Source organism: Arachis stenosperma, chromosome 9, assembly GCF_014773155.1.
Source record: "Arachis stenosperma cultivar V10309 chromosome 9, arast.V10309.gnm1.PFL2, whole genome shotgun sequence".
In the NCBI taxonomy this organism is placed as follows: Eukaryota; Viridiplantae; Streptophyta; class Magnoliopsida; order Fabales; family Fabaceae; genus Arachis; species Arachis stenosperma.
This window is the reverse complement of record NC_080385.1, coordinates 6,176,665-6,193,605: the sequence shown is the minus strand read 5'-3', so window position 1 is coordinate 6,193,605 and position 16,941 is coordinate 6,176,665. Positions and strand designations below refer to the sequence as shown.

The 16,941-nt window shown below is 28.3% G+C and overlaps 1 protein-coding gene across 1 annotated transcript; it reads right to left on the bottom strand.

The window, feature by feature from the left end:
• Positions 1-13,717: 13,717 nt before the first annotated feature.
• Positions 13,718-16,268, bottom strand: LOC130947928 (inorganic pyrophosphatase 2-like). The gene is made up of 4 exons (XM_057876642.1): positions 16,067-16,268; positions 15,842-15,963; positions 15,151-15,352; positions 13,718-14,340 (listed from the first exon to the last, which is right to left on the bottom strand). The coding sequence occupies exons 1-4, from the start codon at positions 16,202-16,204 to the stop codon at positions 13,960-13,962; spliced, it is 843 nt and encodes a 280-aa protein (XP_057732625.1). The 5' UTR covers positions 16,205-16,268; the 3' UTR covers positions 13,718-13,959.
• Positions 16,269-16,941: the final 673 nt, after the last annotated feature.

Sequence of the window (16,941 nt, the reverse complement as noted above, 5' to 3'; positions counted from 1 at the left end):
GTAATAGAGATGATGAAAAAACTTGCAAGACGGCGGGTATTAGTGGAGATTACTATATGGAAACAGTGAAACTACGACCCGCCACGTGAAATGGACTGGGATAGAGACATAGGTACTCGCTCCATGGAATCCGTTAAATTTACATGAATATAAAATTACTGATTTATTCTAAAATTCGTCACTATATCGCTCAGTATTGTCAAAAAAATTATGTTATGTTATTATGCTGAAATATGTTTTTATATTTTTTCTTTTAAAATGTTATTTTTCATAATAAATATATTATGAATTGTGTTGAATTATATTAAATTGATTATTTTATTATTATTATTATATTATATTTTTTAATCTTTTTCAAAAAATTCAAAAAATATCTGTAGATATTCAAGGGGATCTACATTCCTGATGAGATAATTAAACAGGGACTTGAGAAGACAGAGAGGAAACGATAACACTTTTTTTTTGAAACAAGAGTGAGGGACGGAAAAGGGACCTCCATGCCAGGTTCCGTAAATATCTATTACCATACTTAATTAGTAATTGAGATCCAATTTGAATCGATTTGAGAAGGGATATGTGGACTTCATCTCATCTGCATTTGGCCTAAAGATAATGCACTTAAGTCGGATTTGAGATCCTAAAAATAGGCCTGTGTTGATTTTGCTTGCTTTAAAGTCTTACTGGGTCCAAATATATATTACATTAATATTTTGAGTCATTGTTGCAATAAATACTATACTATTAAATATTATAACATTCAGTATATATAAAAGTTAGATATATTTATAAGAGATTTTTAATTCAAATTAAGAAACATTTTCAATTATCTTTTTTCTCTCTTATAGTTTTAAATATTATTTACCAATGTAATGAAAAAGTGAAAATAACAATAATCACTCACATAATTAAAATAGATAATTCTAATATCCAATGATACTACATATATCAAAGATTATTATATATGATACTTTTTTTAATTTTTTGTAATGATTATTTATATAATTTATTGCGTACTTTTTTTCTCTTAATATTTAATAAATTTACGATACAAGATGTTATTTGTAAACCCCGCTAAATTAGTAAATAATTAGTCAATAAATTAAATTTTAATATAAGAAATTAAAAATGTGAATATTATATTAAAATATGATAGAACTCATTAAAACAAAAATTTTGACACTAATTTCAAAAAATTTAGCCAAAGATTTAGTCATTAAAACTCGGCCGATTCACTTTTAATGAGCCAGCTTCCCCTTTCTCCTTCTACTTCATTTACGCTGCACAACAAAGGAAGAAGGGGAAAAAGCTTTTAACCCTAACCTTCACTTCAATTTAACATATCTTCTCCGTCCGAACTCCAATCGTCGCACCGTTTGCGGCCACGCGTCCACCATGTCGAGCTCTACAATTTTATTAGAACAATTTTATTGGTAAGCTTTACTCCCAATCCAGTTTCTCTACCGTCTTGATTTTCGAAATTTATGTAAGTGGTAGTGAGATTTTGCTTCTTTGATGCTATAGGACCCAATTAGCTTGAGAAAAATATTCACTCTTACTTATATGACGCTTGGGTAAGGTGAAGATACTAGAACTCTAGCTAATTTATTGAATTGATGTATTGAGTATTGAATTTGGATGTGATATATATGAATTAGGCTTGTATATGTGTATGTTGAAGTTGATTCAGTACTTTGGAGGCTTGGTAGAGTTTAGGAGGCCTTACCTTGAAGATTTTGAGCTTGGAAGGTTACTTTAGGTGCCTTGGTGGTGTCTTGGGTTATACGTAAAAATTGGTCAAGGTATGGTTTAGGTTTCGCGTATTTAATATATAATATTCTGTGAAAACTTAGGCTAGACGACCCAAGGATAGGTTGGAATGTAAAGGAATGTTTAATACTTAGTATCCTTGTTGTTGAATTGTATTATGAGTTGTGTATTGAATTGGGTAATTGTTATTGATGATAATAATAGAATATGAATTGATGAATTTATGATTATGGACTTGTTGATAAGAATATATGAATGTCTTGGATAGGTGAATGACAAAGTTGTTGATATATTTGCAAGATTGATACATGATATTGTGGAATTGAGTTATGTTAGTTATGAAAGGATTATTGTGGTAATGACAAGGTGATGTTATGTTGATTTTGGTGTATGATATGTTAGGTTTGAACTGAATTCTTAAGAAAATTGAGGTTTTGAACTTTGTAAGAAATTTGGTTTTTGGGCTGAACTTCGCCGAGCCATAACTTGACTTCTGGACCTCCAAATGATTTCAAACTTGTTTTGTATGAAAATTAGGTCCGTGAAGTTTATGCCATTTGAAGAACAGATGAAAATTTTTTAAGACAAAAACGTTATACGCGTCAAAAGTTTGGGGTTTAAAATGGTGAATCTGCAATTTTTAGACTTAGTAAAATTTTTGGTAAAACGTACACACGCGCGTACGCATGACATGAGACTTTTGCATACACGGAACCCTCATTTGCATGTGGTGGCTATTGCCTCCCATGCATGCGTACGCAAACAAGCCAATGCGTACGCATCATGGGCCAAACTTGCACGCCCACGCGTACGCGTAGCCGACGCATGCGCGTGGCCTCTGTTTTCTACAAAACTGGATTTTATGTTTTTAAACAGAATTTCAAATTTCTAAACATCTATTTTCATTCTTTTAGTTATAAAATATAATAATAAGCCTAGTAGTTAGTTGAAACTAGGAAATAGAGGTAACTTTGGAATGAAGTAAAGGTTAAAAGATAAAACAGGAAAAAAAAGAGGTAATAAAAATAAATGAGGAAGATGAGTATGTATGAGGAATATATGAATTATGTATGAAGTAAAGGTTAAAGATGAGTTGTGTGGAAAAGATGTGTATGTATGACGGCTATATATATGATTCCATGGCTATGATGAATGATTATGTAATGAATATGAATGGTTATGAATATTATGCAGCTTATGAATTTTAATGTTATCTAAGATACGAGTTTTCTGGGTACAGAGCCGTGGCTTTCCACAACGTGTTTCAGGTAGAGACTCGATACTCTGTTAACTCTACGTCGTAAGGGTGACCGGACACGTATAAATCCCAAAAATGGATATCCCCCATTGAGTAAGTTATATAAGAATGTATGAATGAAATGAGAAAAAGCTATGCATAGGCTCATGGAGATGCGCAATGAGGGACAGTCTAAGGATTTTGGACTTGTCAGGTTGGCTGGATAACCGACAGATGAGCCTCATCAGCTATAGGACAGGCATACATCATGTGCATTATATTTGTTTGTTTGTTTGCTATGCATTATTTGGGAGTGCCTAATTGTATATATCTTGTTAATTGCTATATTTGTTACTTGCACTACTTGTCTCCTACCTGTACTTGCAATTGTCTGTTTGTTTGTCTGTGCAAACTCATTAGAGATGGGGGAACAGAGAAAAGGTGATCAGGGTAAGGTTAAGATTAAGTTAAGCCAACTTTAGATTTTCCTTAGAACACCTACCCCTTTGTGGTTTCTGTTTAGTGCTTAAGCTTTATAATCTGAGTGTCGGCATTCTAGGATTGCCTCTGGCATTCTCAAGACCTTATATATTATGTGCGTGGCACCTTTACCATGTTGAGAACCTTCGGTTCTCACCCCATACTGTGTTGTTATTTTTCAGATGCAGGTCAAGAGGCTCCTTGGTAGGCATCTGGACTTCTGAAGCGGAGTAGTCTCTGGGTTTTATTTTGATGTACAGGTTTATATATATGTACTTAGTTTTCTCTCCAAGAAACTTGTTTATTTTGTCCTTTCTAGAGGGTTGAGAATGGTTAAGTTTTCAGTTATGTATTTTGTGTTTTCGGGATCTGACCAGCCTTAGCTTCGCAGGTTGAGTTAGGAGCTTGTTATTTTGTACTTTTGACCCTCCATTCCCGCTTTCTACTTAGTTACACCTATGATGCTTAGGTTTCTTAGCACGTAAGTAACCTCGTTTCCCGAGCATTGCGCTTCTTATTTTGCGAATTTGTTTTACCTGCTTTTCAAGGCTCTTCGTATATTACTCTCTTTCAGATACTATTATGCATATATTTTATTTTAGAGGTCGTAATACCACACCACCTTTGTTTTACGGTTTAAGCGTAAAACTTTTTGTAATAAGGTGTTACATTATTTATATTATTTAACATATAAAATAAATATCTTAAGTCATCATCTAGGATAATAAATATAATAGTGTAAATACCTACTTATTTATTAGTATTAAAAATATACAAATAATATAAGCTATTTTTTTAGTGAAAAAATAATAAAAGTTATTACTTAAGTTAATTATATAATAAAAAAATTATGAATAATTTATTAAATAATAATAAATGAGATCACTATTTTTATAGACTAAAAAATTTATAAAAAAATTTAAACAATAAATTAATCCCCAATAAATTATACATTAGTCCTGTCAAACAATAAATAATTAATACATTAGCTATTATTATTTACGTACTAATATATATAATCGATTATTAAGTTATAATTAATTTTTGATAGAATTTTTGGTAATTAAAATTTAAATGATTAAAACCATTAAATGCTGAATATTTTGCACTTAACTAATTTTATTTTTGTTATTGAAATTAAAAAAGAATGAGTTGTTAATCAATTTTGAATTCAAATTTAAATTTGAGTACAGAAATAAAAAATTATTTTGAATTTTATCTCACTAATTAGAATTAATTTCAGGATAAAAAAATTATTTTGTACATCATATTATAGGATAGTGTGGTCATTTGTTAATTTTTAATGGCAAATATAGTCAAATAAAATGGTTTAAAAAATTGAAAGAAAATGTATTTACCAATTTATAGAATACTAATTTATTTTATAATAGAATAAATTATATATTGAATAGCAAAAGTTGTTATTGATTTTTTTTGTACTAATTAATACTCAACGATACTGTTTTAACAAGAAATATTAATCAATCTAATATTCTAATAACTTTTGTAATGAGTTAAGTTTATAAGTTTAAAAACTTAAAAACTATATTATAAAATGTGAAATTTTAACATGTAACAACGTTGATAATATTGTTTTGACTTCAAGAATAAATATGATATCAACAAATAAAATTATCATAAATAAATTTTAATAAAGACAAATTTCTATAAGTATTATTATAAATAAAAAATTATTCTATTTTAAAAATAAATACTATTTTTTTCTACAGTAAAATAAGAATCAGTAATATATTCTTATCAAGTATCATTATATATACAATATTAACTAATTATAACTCAAATAATATAATCTTTTCATTCTCACCTAAAAATTTTAGTTTTGAGATTTATTACTAATTTTGAAAAAAAAAAATACAATTATGTACAATAAATTTAGATCTTATAAATTTTAAATTTTTATTTTAGATGATAAAATATAATTTTTTGTTATTAAATATTTTTTTATTTTTTTATTTTATTTATAAAATAAATAATAAAAATTTATACTTTATTTTTTAAAATTTAAAAAATACAAATTCATAAACAATAACATCATGGATATTGGATACAAGCATATCCATGACTCATGAGTATCCAAAGGAAAAATAATTTTTTTCCCACCTTAAACGGGGCTAAGACGTTCGAGAGAATTACAATACGTAAAAGATAGAGTCTTGGACAATCATCATTAATAATACATCTTAAATTTTTAGGGGGATAATCTAAAAAGTGAAAATCTAAGTTTTTTACCTAGCCGGTCTGCAGACTTATGTCTTTTTCTATACACGTCTAAATATCACTTGTCAATTTCTCTTGAGTAAAAACCCTGTGTTAGACTTTGTTTATTTAAAAGAAAAAAATTAAGGAAAAGAAAGTAGAGAATAGGGAAGAGAATGAAAAAAAATTACGTAAATTTTTATTTTTTTTATATATTTCTTGGATGAAAAAAAGAAAAATAATACATAATATTATAAAATAACAATTTTATCTTTATATATTTTAAAATATATTAAAAAGGAAAGGACAATGTTAAAATATGATAATACAAATGAATATATTTTTCTTTTATTTTCCATCCAAAGTTGCAGAGAAAAAAGTTTAGTAGGCCCATCTATTTTTTTATACTATTTGTATTTTTTCTTTAACTTTTTATTTTAACCAAACAATAAAAAATGGCAATTTTTCTTTTCAATTTCTTTCTTTTTATTTCCTTTTTGCCATTTTCCCCTCAAGGTCTCAACCAAACAAAAGCTTAAAGCTCCTTTTTTTTTTTGGACATGAAACCTTGAAGCTCCATTAGTTTGTTGCATCCTTCTCATGGGCGATAATAAGGCTAATTAGGCCTTGGACATGGGCTTTTCATGTAAAGCTCCAATAGTTGGATTAGTTTTGTAACAAGTGTTTCCTTTCTTTTTTGGCTCAGGCCTTTGTCTAATACCCTCCAAAAATATGATGCCATACTAGCATGTAATGTAGCTAACTTTCCAGATGGTGGACATTGAATATGTGAAAATACTAAAATATCCTTAATTAGTAAAGTTAAACTCTTTTAGCCATTTTTATGACATCTCACATTCATTAACTCACGATTTATAACCAATTTTTTTTTCTTTTAGTTGATTTGGAAAATTCTCGTAGAGAACAGGAATTGGACATGAGCATGGAAAGGATTTGGTGAATAAAGAAGTATATTTTATTTTTGTTTTTGTATTTTTTAATTAATTTAAATTTTTAGAAGAATGATTTTATGATAAGATATAAATATTACGTGTGATTTTTCCCATTAGCAGGGCAAACAACGCTAGAATGGGTCGAGTTGTAGAAATAAAGTTGAGTTATTGTTGTTATGCTTAAGGGGTTAAATGAAAACAGAAGAAAATGAATTGTATGCATGTAACCCTATATGCAAAATGCAATTCAGGGTAGGAAATTTTTTGTTTGATTTATCCAATAATAATGTCATTGTTAGAGTGCAATAGAAAAAATATAGGAAACAATTCTCTTACAAGTCAACATAAGCAAATTTTATTATAATTTAAATTTTATAAATAAATAAAAATTTAAAAATTAAAATTTAAAATTTTAAAAAATTTCTATCTACATTTATCCTAATCATATTTATAGTACACAATAAAATAATTCATAAAAAGCATAACCTCTTTCCATTCACTTGGAAACAGTCAAATCTTTCCCTCTATAAATCCGTTGTCTTCGTGCAGTTTTTTGGCGCCGCCGCCACCAACTACTGCGGCGTCTTTCGTCAAGCTGTGCGGTCTCTTCCTCGCGTCCTGCCGCCGTCCTTCTTTATTGGACATAGCCGCCTCCATCACCATGAGATCATAATCCCGACACATCTGCACTGCCGAACACCATCACGACCTCCATCCATCGCGCCACATAGTGCAGAATTTGCACTCTACGGCTCTCCATCCATCGCCACGCAACCCCATCGAGCCTCCATTCACGACGCGTGATCAACTACTCCGATCCATGGCGACTCCTCCACTAGCGATGCGCGGCCTCCGGGGCTTCCTCCTCGCAATGCGCCACCGCGAGTTCCCACCGTCCACGCAACGCCGTCCAAGACGTTGTCGCCGACAGCCCTGCGACTCTTCTTCTTTTCCTCCTATTTGGTTTTGAATTATTCTTTTAACTATTTTTTATATTTCTTTTTTCTAAATTTTGAATGATTCTTTTTAGAGATAAATATTGTTTTGATCCTTAATATTTAAGGTTAAAATCGAAATCGTCCCTAACTCTTTTTTTTTGTTTTAAAATTATCCTTAACGTTAACGTTATTTTTAAAATCATCCTTTTGGACCAAATTACCCCTAACCAAAATAAATTAAAAAAACTTTTAACCATCCCAAATCTCATCCTCACTCCAAATAAGATGTCAATTACGAAAATTTTGAAAGGAAAAAAATTGAAAAATGGAGAAGGTGTGAAACTCCCCAAACCAGCAGCAATGGTGTTTTAATTTTGTGATGCTAGATAAGATTAAATGGTTGGAGAACTTTATATTTGTGGGCTCAAGATAGGAAAACGAAGCTTGGAGGCAGAAGTTCTGAAGAAGAAAAATTAGGAACAACAAGAATCATTACCAAAGACAACAACAACAACAAATTCAACAACATCAGATCCTTCAAATCTAACAACAACAAAGTATTCTAATTTAAAAAAATAAAAAAATTCATCAATGAGAAAGACAAATCAGATATCAGTAGAGAAAGGGGGAGAGAAAAATTTTCATACTGAAATCGAATCACTCGAAAAGTATGTAAGGTTTCTATTTTGCGAGGAGCCGGGTGATGCCAGGGGACGGCAAGGGGATGACAAGGGAGCGGCAAGGGACGGCGAGGTAAGGCGATGGCAGGGGGTGGCAAGGTGATAGCGAGGGCGAGGCAATGGCAGGGGCGGCGAGGCGAGGCGAGGCGATGGGGCAGCCAGGTGCGGCGTGAAGAATTATCATGTGTTCATAACATGCAGCGGAAGAAAAGAAAGTAATCTTAAAAATCTATTTTTTGTTTAAATTTTAATTTATTCAAATAAACAATATATAGATCAAATCTAAATATATGTGTACACTAGTAAAAATTATTTTCTCCTTCAATGGTACGAAGGCGCTATGAGTATCCACACCGAGACCAACATTTACTGTCAACTCCTTGACCAATGGACATCCGATCTAACCTCTTGCAACTCTTTGCACGGCATAAAATTCTTTTCCAAGAATTAGGCTCACATACGTTTATGTGTGTAGAGGTAAAGGAATAAAACGCTTGTGCTTTTTTCTTCTATTTTTCCTCAACTCTTAGCATACATATATATCGTATGAGATTTGTTACTGATTTCAAATTTAAATCATATCTTATTATTTTAAACTTGAATCTTTTAAATTTATGAATCATATCATAATAACTTAAAACAGAATCAGTTATGATCTCATCCAAACTTAGAATTCAAATTTAGAAATAGAATAACTAATTATTCTCAAATCTAATTTAATATTCTCTATTATCATACTATTATTATATTCTTGGTGTTAACAAAGAATATAATAATATTTCATTTGAATTAATATAATTATTTATTTGATCAAATCAAAATAATAATTAAATAATTCTACAACAAAGATTAGAACACTAACGAGTGTGTGATCCCATAGGTTAAACACTAAGCGGGTAGTAAATTAGTCATACTAAATTTACCAATCAAGGTTGGCGTCTAGCAACACTCCTCAACGACCCGATAGTATGAAGTAATATATTTTTACTAAGAATTCGAGAAGAACAAAATATAATTCCTTCCATATTTTTAACTCTTTGTTAACCCTTAAAGTATGGTTTAATTGTCAAAACTCTAACTTGTTACCATTATTGTAATGAACTGTGAATAACTTAAGAAACTCATTTTTTTATTCATTCAATCCCCTTGACCAAGGTTTTATTCATCTCAGTCATTATAATTATAGAGCTCAAACTCTTTACCGAGAATTGACGGATTCATTATTGACTAATCATTAATTCTACAAGTATTTAAATTATACCAAATATCCATTTAACTAGCACCCTAAGGTATTAAGTGTCCGGAATCAAAGTATAATAAATACATTGTTATTAATTACTATATGACAGTCGCAGGTCAAAGAAAACTCAATTACCATGTTCTTCTTGAGAATATCCTATTGACAAATATGTGATAATTATAACCATTAAGAATTTTTAAAATGAGTTAGTTCAATGGTCATATCTTTATATGCATCATCTATATATATAATTTAATAAATAAGATCTATTAATCTTCATCCCATAAATACCATTATATATATTGATCTTTTTAGATTGTTAATATTTTTTTAAATAATCAAAGACTTTATTATATTAATATTTTAATATAATAATAATAACAAATTATTTGACACATAATTAATTAGATTGTGGTCATACTATTTATTCACAGACGAGGCAAGATGCGGTGAAGAGCGGATGGAGGAGAAGAAACTGGAATGAAGGAGGTAGAAGAAGATAATTGCAATGTTAATGGAGGAAATGGACTGTTTTGATGCGAGGAGTAGAAGATGGCTAGTAAGTGGTGGGAGTAAGGGTGTTTGGTTGGTGAGATTGGAGTAAGAGTGTTTGGATGGTGAAATTGGAGACGGTTTTAAAATAAAAAAAAAGTTAAGGGTGATTTTCATTTTAATCTTAAATGTTAGGAATAAAAATAATATTTATCTATTTTTTTATTAATTTTGAATGATTTTTTTTTTGTTTTGTATGTTTTTTCTTAAGATTTTGATAGTTTTTTTTTATTAGTTTTGGATGATTTTTTTTTATATTTTATATATTTCTTTCTAAAAATTTGAATAATTTTTATCTTATATTTTGATATATTTTTTTTAATTTTAAATTTTTTTAAGAGAGATATTAGAATTTATATAATAAATGATAAAAGGTGAATTAGAATAAAAAAATTATATTTTAAAAAAAATAAAATTTAAATAATTACTAATTAATGATAATTAATTAATATAGACTATAGAGTATAGTTCAAAAAATATTTGTTGACTTATGGTTAGCTAAATAAGCTAAAGGAATTGGAATTCAATAAGGTTAATATCTTACCTCAATATTAAATAACAATAATGTTTGAAGTAGGTCATGTATCATTAAAAAACTTCTCAAACCGAATCTATTTGTTATTTTTTTTTTCAATAAATATATAAGTTTTAGGGTTTAACCACTTGAGAAAAAACTAAGCACAAGACATCAAAATCAACAATAATGTTGCTCATACCACCACCACCACCAAGGCACATTTAAGAAGCACATCATTTACAAACCTACTAATTAATTAGATACATTCAATTGTACTAGTCGCAAAATAAAATCATTTGTTTATCATAACAAAAAAGATCCTTCTAAAATTAAAAGACTTGAACATCAAAGGGTATGCACATATACATATATGATTGATGGGATATAATAATGCAGCATATAAATTAATTACTTGATAATCTATGTAATGGTTTCTTGCTTTAATAATATAAGCTTTTTCACTAGTGAGATCCAACCTTGTTTGCATTCCTTAATTCATGGTAACAAAGCAAGTTAAAGCTTTGGTCTAGTGCGCATGATAATACACTATACACAAAGAGAAGGCTAATATGATAATGTGCGTGGAACCATGCATATGCATGTATTATTTATTGCTTTACTAGATTCATTTACGTATATGCTTTGAAGAACAAGCTAAACCGAATCCAATAATTTTCCTTAAAAGCAAAGAACATGAAGACAATAATTAATGGTAATTGATGAGGTAGTGGACACATATATGGTGCAAGAAAAAAGTGAGATAAGATTTTTCTTTTCCTAGTTTAACATTGACCAGAGAATATCTTCATGAATAGTTAGTTGTCTTGGTCTTTGCCTTTGCTTCTATAATTACGGAATTGGTGGATTTGTAGGAAGCAAATCTATTTTAATTCATCACTACTAGTATATAAAATGATTTAGAAGTACTATAGTTGAATTATTGTTGAAATCAATTTGACCAGATTGATAAAGCCATTGTTGTCAATTTCTTTTTGTGAATGATTGAAATTAATGGTCCCACAGAAAGTAAAATAGCCTTTTAGGTATAGATAGCGTATTATTATATGGTTTGATATATAAGTCAAAATATTTTTCATAAATAATAAAGGGAAATTAAATTAGTTATTTAGTGTGAGTCAAGTTAATTCTTTAAATGAGTAATTTTATTTATATTAAATTTATTGCTTATGAAAACTATTTTAAATAATTAAAATCTACGTGAACTAGAATTATTCGTGTATTTATCTATAACAATAGCCGATCATCTATTCTCATCTAATTAAAAGTATTCTACTCTCACAAAGAAATATTTTAAAAGTCACAATTAATTAGCTAACAAATAAAAATAATACTTACACTTATTTAATTTATATGTAAGAGAAGATTTTATTCATAATTGTTCTGAATATAGGTTATTTGAATAAAATTATAAAGTTTCAATACCACCAAATTTGTTGTTTCTAATATTATCAATTAATTTAACATCGCATGGTAATATGTTATCATCATCACGGCCTTTCAGTTCAGATGTAGTCACAAGTCTAGGATTTCATTAACATGAACTAATAAACTAATGATCTATCTTTTTATTTTATTAGTGTGATTAATGGGAGAAAAAGTTGTTAAAAAGGCAAAAGTTTAGTTCTCTTTTCATGTGATGATATAAGCTTTTGCAAAATGTGTCGACCTAACTGCAATTATTAGCAGTGAATAAGAAACAAAATTAAAGGAATAATGGGGATATAAGTGTATAATCATGTAACCGAATTCGAAAAGTGATGATTATTCTGTATTAATATTTGGATATTTAAAAATATTATTTATATATCAAAATTAATTATTAAAATTAGTTAATATTAATATATTTGTGTATAAATATATATATTGTTTAATTTATTTTTAATATGTATTTATATTTTAATATATATTTTATATTAATAACTAGTTTTAATAACTAATTTAAATGTAGTAATCTGCAATTTCTATACATATTATTATTTATATAATTTTTTACTTATCTATATATAAATTTTGTGTATATACTTTTTATATTTTTTATTTCTAATATTAAAAATATCGATAAAAAATAATTATATTATATGTACTGATCTGTGATATACATAAAAAATCAACTATTAATATTATTCAATATAAAATAATATATAAAAATATACACAAATATATCATTATCAATTTTAATTTTTTTATGTAATAGTTTTGGATAAAATCAAAAGGAAATAAAAATCAAACTTTTATATAAAAAAGATGTAGGAGTGTTCATAGATCGGATCATATTTGTAAATCTGCGGTAAATATCTGCATCTGATCCGAAAATTGCAGATACGATCCGATTCGTAAATTGATTGGATCGGATAGGATCTGATCCGCACCCTTTAAAGATTGGATTGCGGATATCTGCTCTGCATCTGCGTATCCGATCTGTAGATCCGCAATAATAATTAAAAAAAATATATATATATATATGTTTAGTATTATATTTACTTGTTTGTATATTTTAGTTCGTAGTTATTATCCATATATTGTATTATTTTATTTTTGGTATTTAGAAAAAATTTAATTAAAAATATTTTAGGAGTAAATAGGTTTTAAAAGTGTGAAAAAAAAAATTTTGTTGAATTTTTTACATAGAAATATAATTAAAAAAGGTTCAATTATGTGGATATACCCAATTTGCAATCCGATCCGATCCGCAAATATGCAAATCGGATCGGACCCGACACAAAAAAAAATGCGGATATCATATCCAATCCAATGAAAATGGTGCGAATCGGATCGAATTTTCGGCCATATCCAGTTCGATTCGATCCCCGTACACCCCTAAAAAGATGAAGGTGAATGCTATGATGCCTTTGACATTGTGCCTAACTTACCAAAAAAGGCAAATACATAATATTTAATAAATTTTAAATATTTTACTTTTTACTTTAAACACTTTATTTTTTATCTTTAAAAACAAGTTAGGCAATTTAGGCACCATAGTAAAAGACACCATAGAACTCACCAAAGATGAATTCAAAAGAAATATACACAAAACATGATACAAACATAATTTTTTTGTAACATATGTATGCATGCCAATAATAAGGTTAAGTTATGGAGAGAGAGAATTCTACAATGACAAGCAGCAAATTCAATTATGATTTTATTAATGGTAATTATAGTTTATGGTCGTCAAGATCAAGAGCTAGCAATATAATGCCGCTTCATACATTTTCTAAGAAGTAGTATGTAATAATAATAGTATTACCACAAGATGAAGAAATTAAATAACAATATCATTATTTGATATCAATTTAATTAGCACCCTTCATCTTCTTAATTATTTTAGCAACTATGTAAATATGTATCTAATTTAACTTAATGACGAACTGGCAGTGCCTTAGGCAAAGGTTGATAAGTAGTAGTGTCCATTATTGGAATTGACCCCAACTTGCAATCAATTGAGATTTTCGGAGTAGAATTGTTATTAATTTTGTTTCCTTCAATTTCTTTGTTGATAATATGAACCAAAATATTTTCAAGCTCTTCCCCATCTTTCCATCCATGAACCTCTGCCTTAATCTTGTTGGAATCTTTGGAGACTAAATCACTTAAAGGAAAGTCTTTTCTTGGCATCAAGTAGTCACTTTCTTTGAGCTTCAAACTAGGGCAAAAATCTCCATTTCCATCTCCAAGGTAGATGAATTTCTTCTTTCCTTCTGTTGAAAGCAAATTTTGGATCCTTTCTACGATCACTCCCTAAATATCATCACACAATAATTTATTCAAAAAAGAAAAGAGTGTTAGTATATGAGAAAAGTTTCACAGAATATATAGTTATTGAATATATGTAATTGTTTACCATTTTAATTTTGATGCACTAATAGTGTAAAATATTTTACAAAGTCGTATAATTATATCTATTTTTTTAATGATCATTCACGATCAATATAAAAAATAGTTAATTTTTTTATGTGACATTACGTAATTAGATGCACATATATGTAAAACTATTTTACATTCACATTACATCAAAATTAAATTCATTGTTTATTAGAATTTTTTTAGTGTATGCCTTTTTTTAAGACATATATATTTTTCCCTTTATTTTATTGGTAGTTTGTCCGAACATGGATTATGACACATCAAGGAAGCCCTAAAAGTATATAAGTGAGGTCAATAATGAAAAGTGTCACAATAATTAATTGTATTAATCCAATATTTTTCAAAAGTGTAATTGACCAAAAAGCAATACAAAAGCAATTGCCCAAAAGCATCCTCCATTAATTTTCATTATTCATTAACCAAATATATAGAACCGTAGATTAATTAAGTTACTGCCAATGAGTACTGCACTTAAGATATCAATCAAGAAAAAAATACATTTAGTGAATCAAAACTTTTGCAAAAAAAGTGTTTTTTTTTTCCCTCTTCATTAAAAGTTAAAATTTTTCAAGTTTTAGTAATTTTGATAAAGCACTTACAAAATCTAATATATTGCATGCATGGCAATGAAAAAATAAATTATATCCTTAAATTGGAGCTAATAATTAATAATGCAATTCATGCCTTGCACATGTTTGGTGGACAAAGACTGCATCCATGAGAAGATTTCATATAATCATGGAAAGGTGAAATTCTGAGCCTCCCTTCTTCATTAACATAGCTAGGGTTTGCAATGATCTCTGAGAAACAATTCCTCACTCCATGATGCTTTAGAATTGTCTCAATGAAGAACATATTTGCATCACTCACAATCTTCAAATCACATCTGAACACAATTATACATAAAATTCATCATAAGGTCAAAGGATATGTTTGTTAATATGGAAAAAGGAACAAATTAATTTAAAAAGGTGAATACAAATTCATATAAAACCCATTTATATATGATACTCAATTATTATTTTAAATTGTTCTCTCCTCCATTTCTTCACCTTTCTTAAAACAATTATAGCAAGTCAATTTAGATTATATTAATTTTTTTATTTTAAAAAATTAACTGATATTAACTGAAAATATTACCTCTCTAATTAATTAAATTCTATGGTATATAATATCGGTCACATAATCTAAAAATACGAGTAATGCACTCTTAATATTATAAGATATATAGTGATTAGTACTTAAGTAAGTGTTGAGAGTTCGAATTCTGCCTTATGTATGCAGCAACCCATTGGCTAGCAGCAAATTCTTAAATAAAGTTTCAATATCGTGAAAACAAAAAAAAATACAGCGATTAGTGAAAGAGAAAGTGTACCCAAGGGAATAAGCTGCCTCAATAGCATGCACAATGCGAGGATTCAATGGAGTTCGCTTCAAAATTTCTACAATTTCTTCAATTGTTTTACCTTCTGAATGAAGCTCACCCATCATCCTATCCTGCATATATTATATAGTTTTAGGAGACTAAACATGAGAAAAAATCATAACGTATATATCATAATAGTTTTGTGTTTATATATCAGAGCAAGAAGTTAAAAACCATGAGAGGGTTCCAAAGCGTGGTAGGAAGAAGCTCATAGAAATTTTCAGTAAAACCAGTCTCATCAAGCACCCAATTATCACTATCACACTCAATGATTGTTGAGTCGAAATCAAAAACCACAACAATCCCAGCCATAATAACGCAATAATAATGTTAAGTTTCTATATGTGTTGTTTCATAGACCATTAGAGAGGTATTTATAGGAAAAGAAGGTGCATGCTTGCACGTATGAATAAAATAGTAGTAAGTGATTTTAATCCAAATATATTCTATTATTGTAGTTAGTGAGATATAAAAAGTAGAACTCACTTTTTTTCTCCCTTTTTTTTTCCTTTTAATTTATTAATTTTGTTGGGACAAGCAAGTTAATGTTTAGAAGATGAGTGCCACAATCATGCATTTCTAATAATTATCCAATACAATTGAAATAGTTCAAACATTTATAGATCATGGAATTAAAATTAATTATGATTTTTATGTTTAGGGGTATATATGGAATTGGAAATAGAAATTCACATATCATCAACTGTATAGAATTGAAAAATAACTAAAATGAGTTCTTTCTAAATTTTAACATATGTGATTCTGCTTTTTTTTATGTTATCTATATATTATAAAAGAAATAAATTTTTATATGGTATAAAATTTTAATTTTAATTTATCATTAAAAGAATACCATAATATGCCTTTTTTATGATGTTATGTTATTTTGATGAATTTAAATTTAATACATACTAATAAAGGTATTAGAAAAAAAAAAAGTTATGCTATCATTCAATTATATTGATTCAAGTATACATATTTAGTTATTTACATATTGTACCACAATGACCACCCAAATAATTTTTCATTATTAAAACAAATTATGTTAA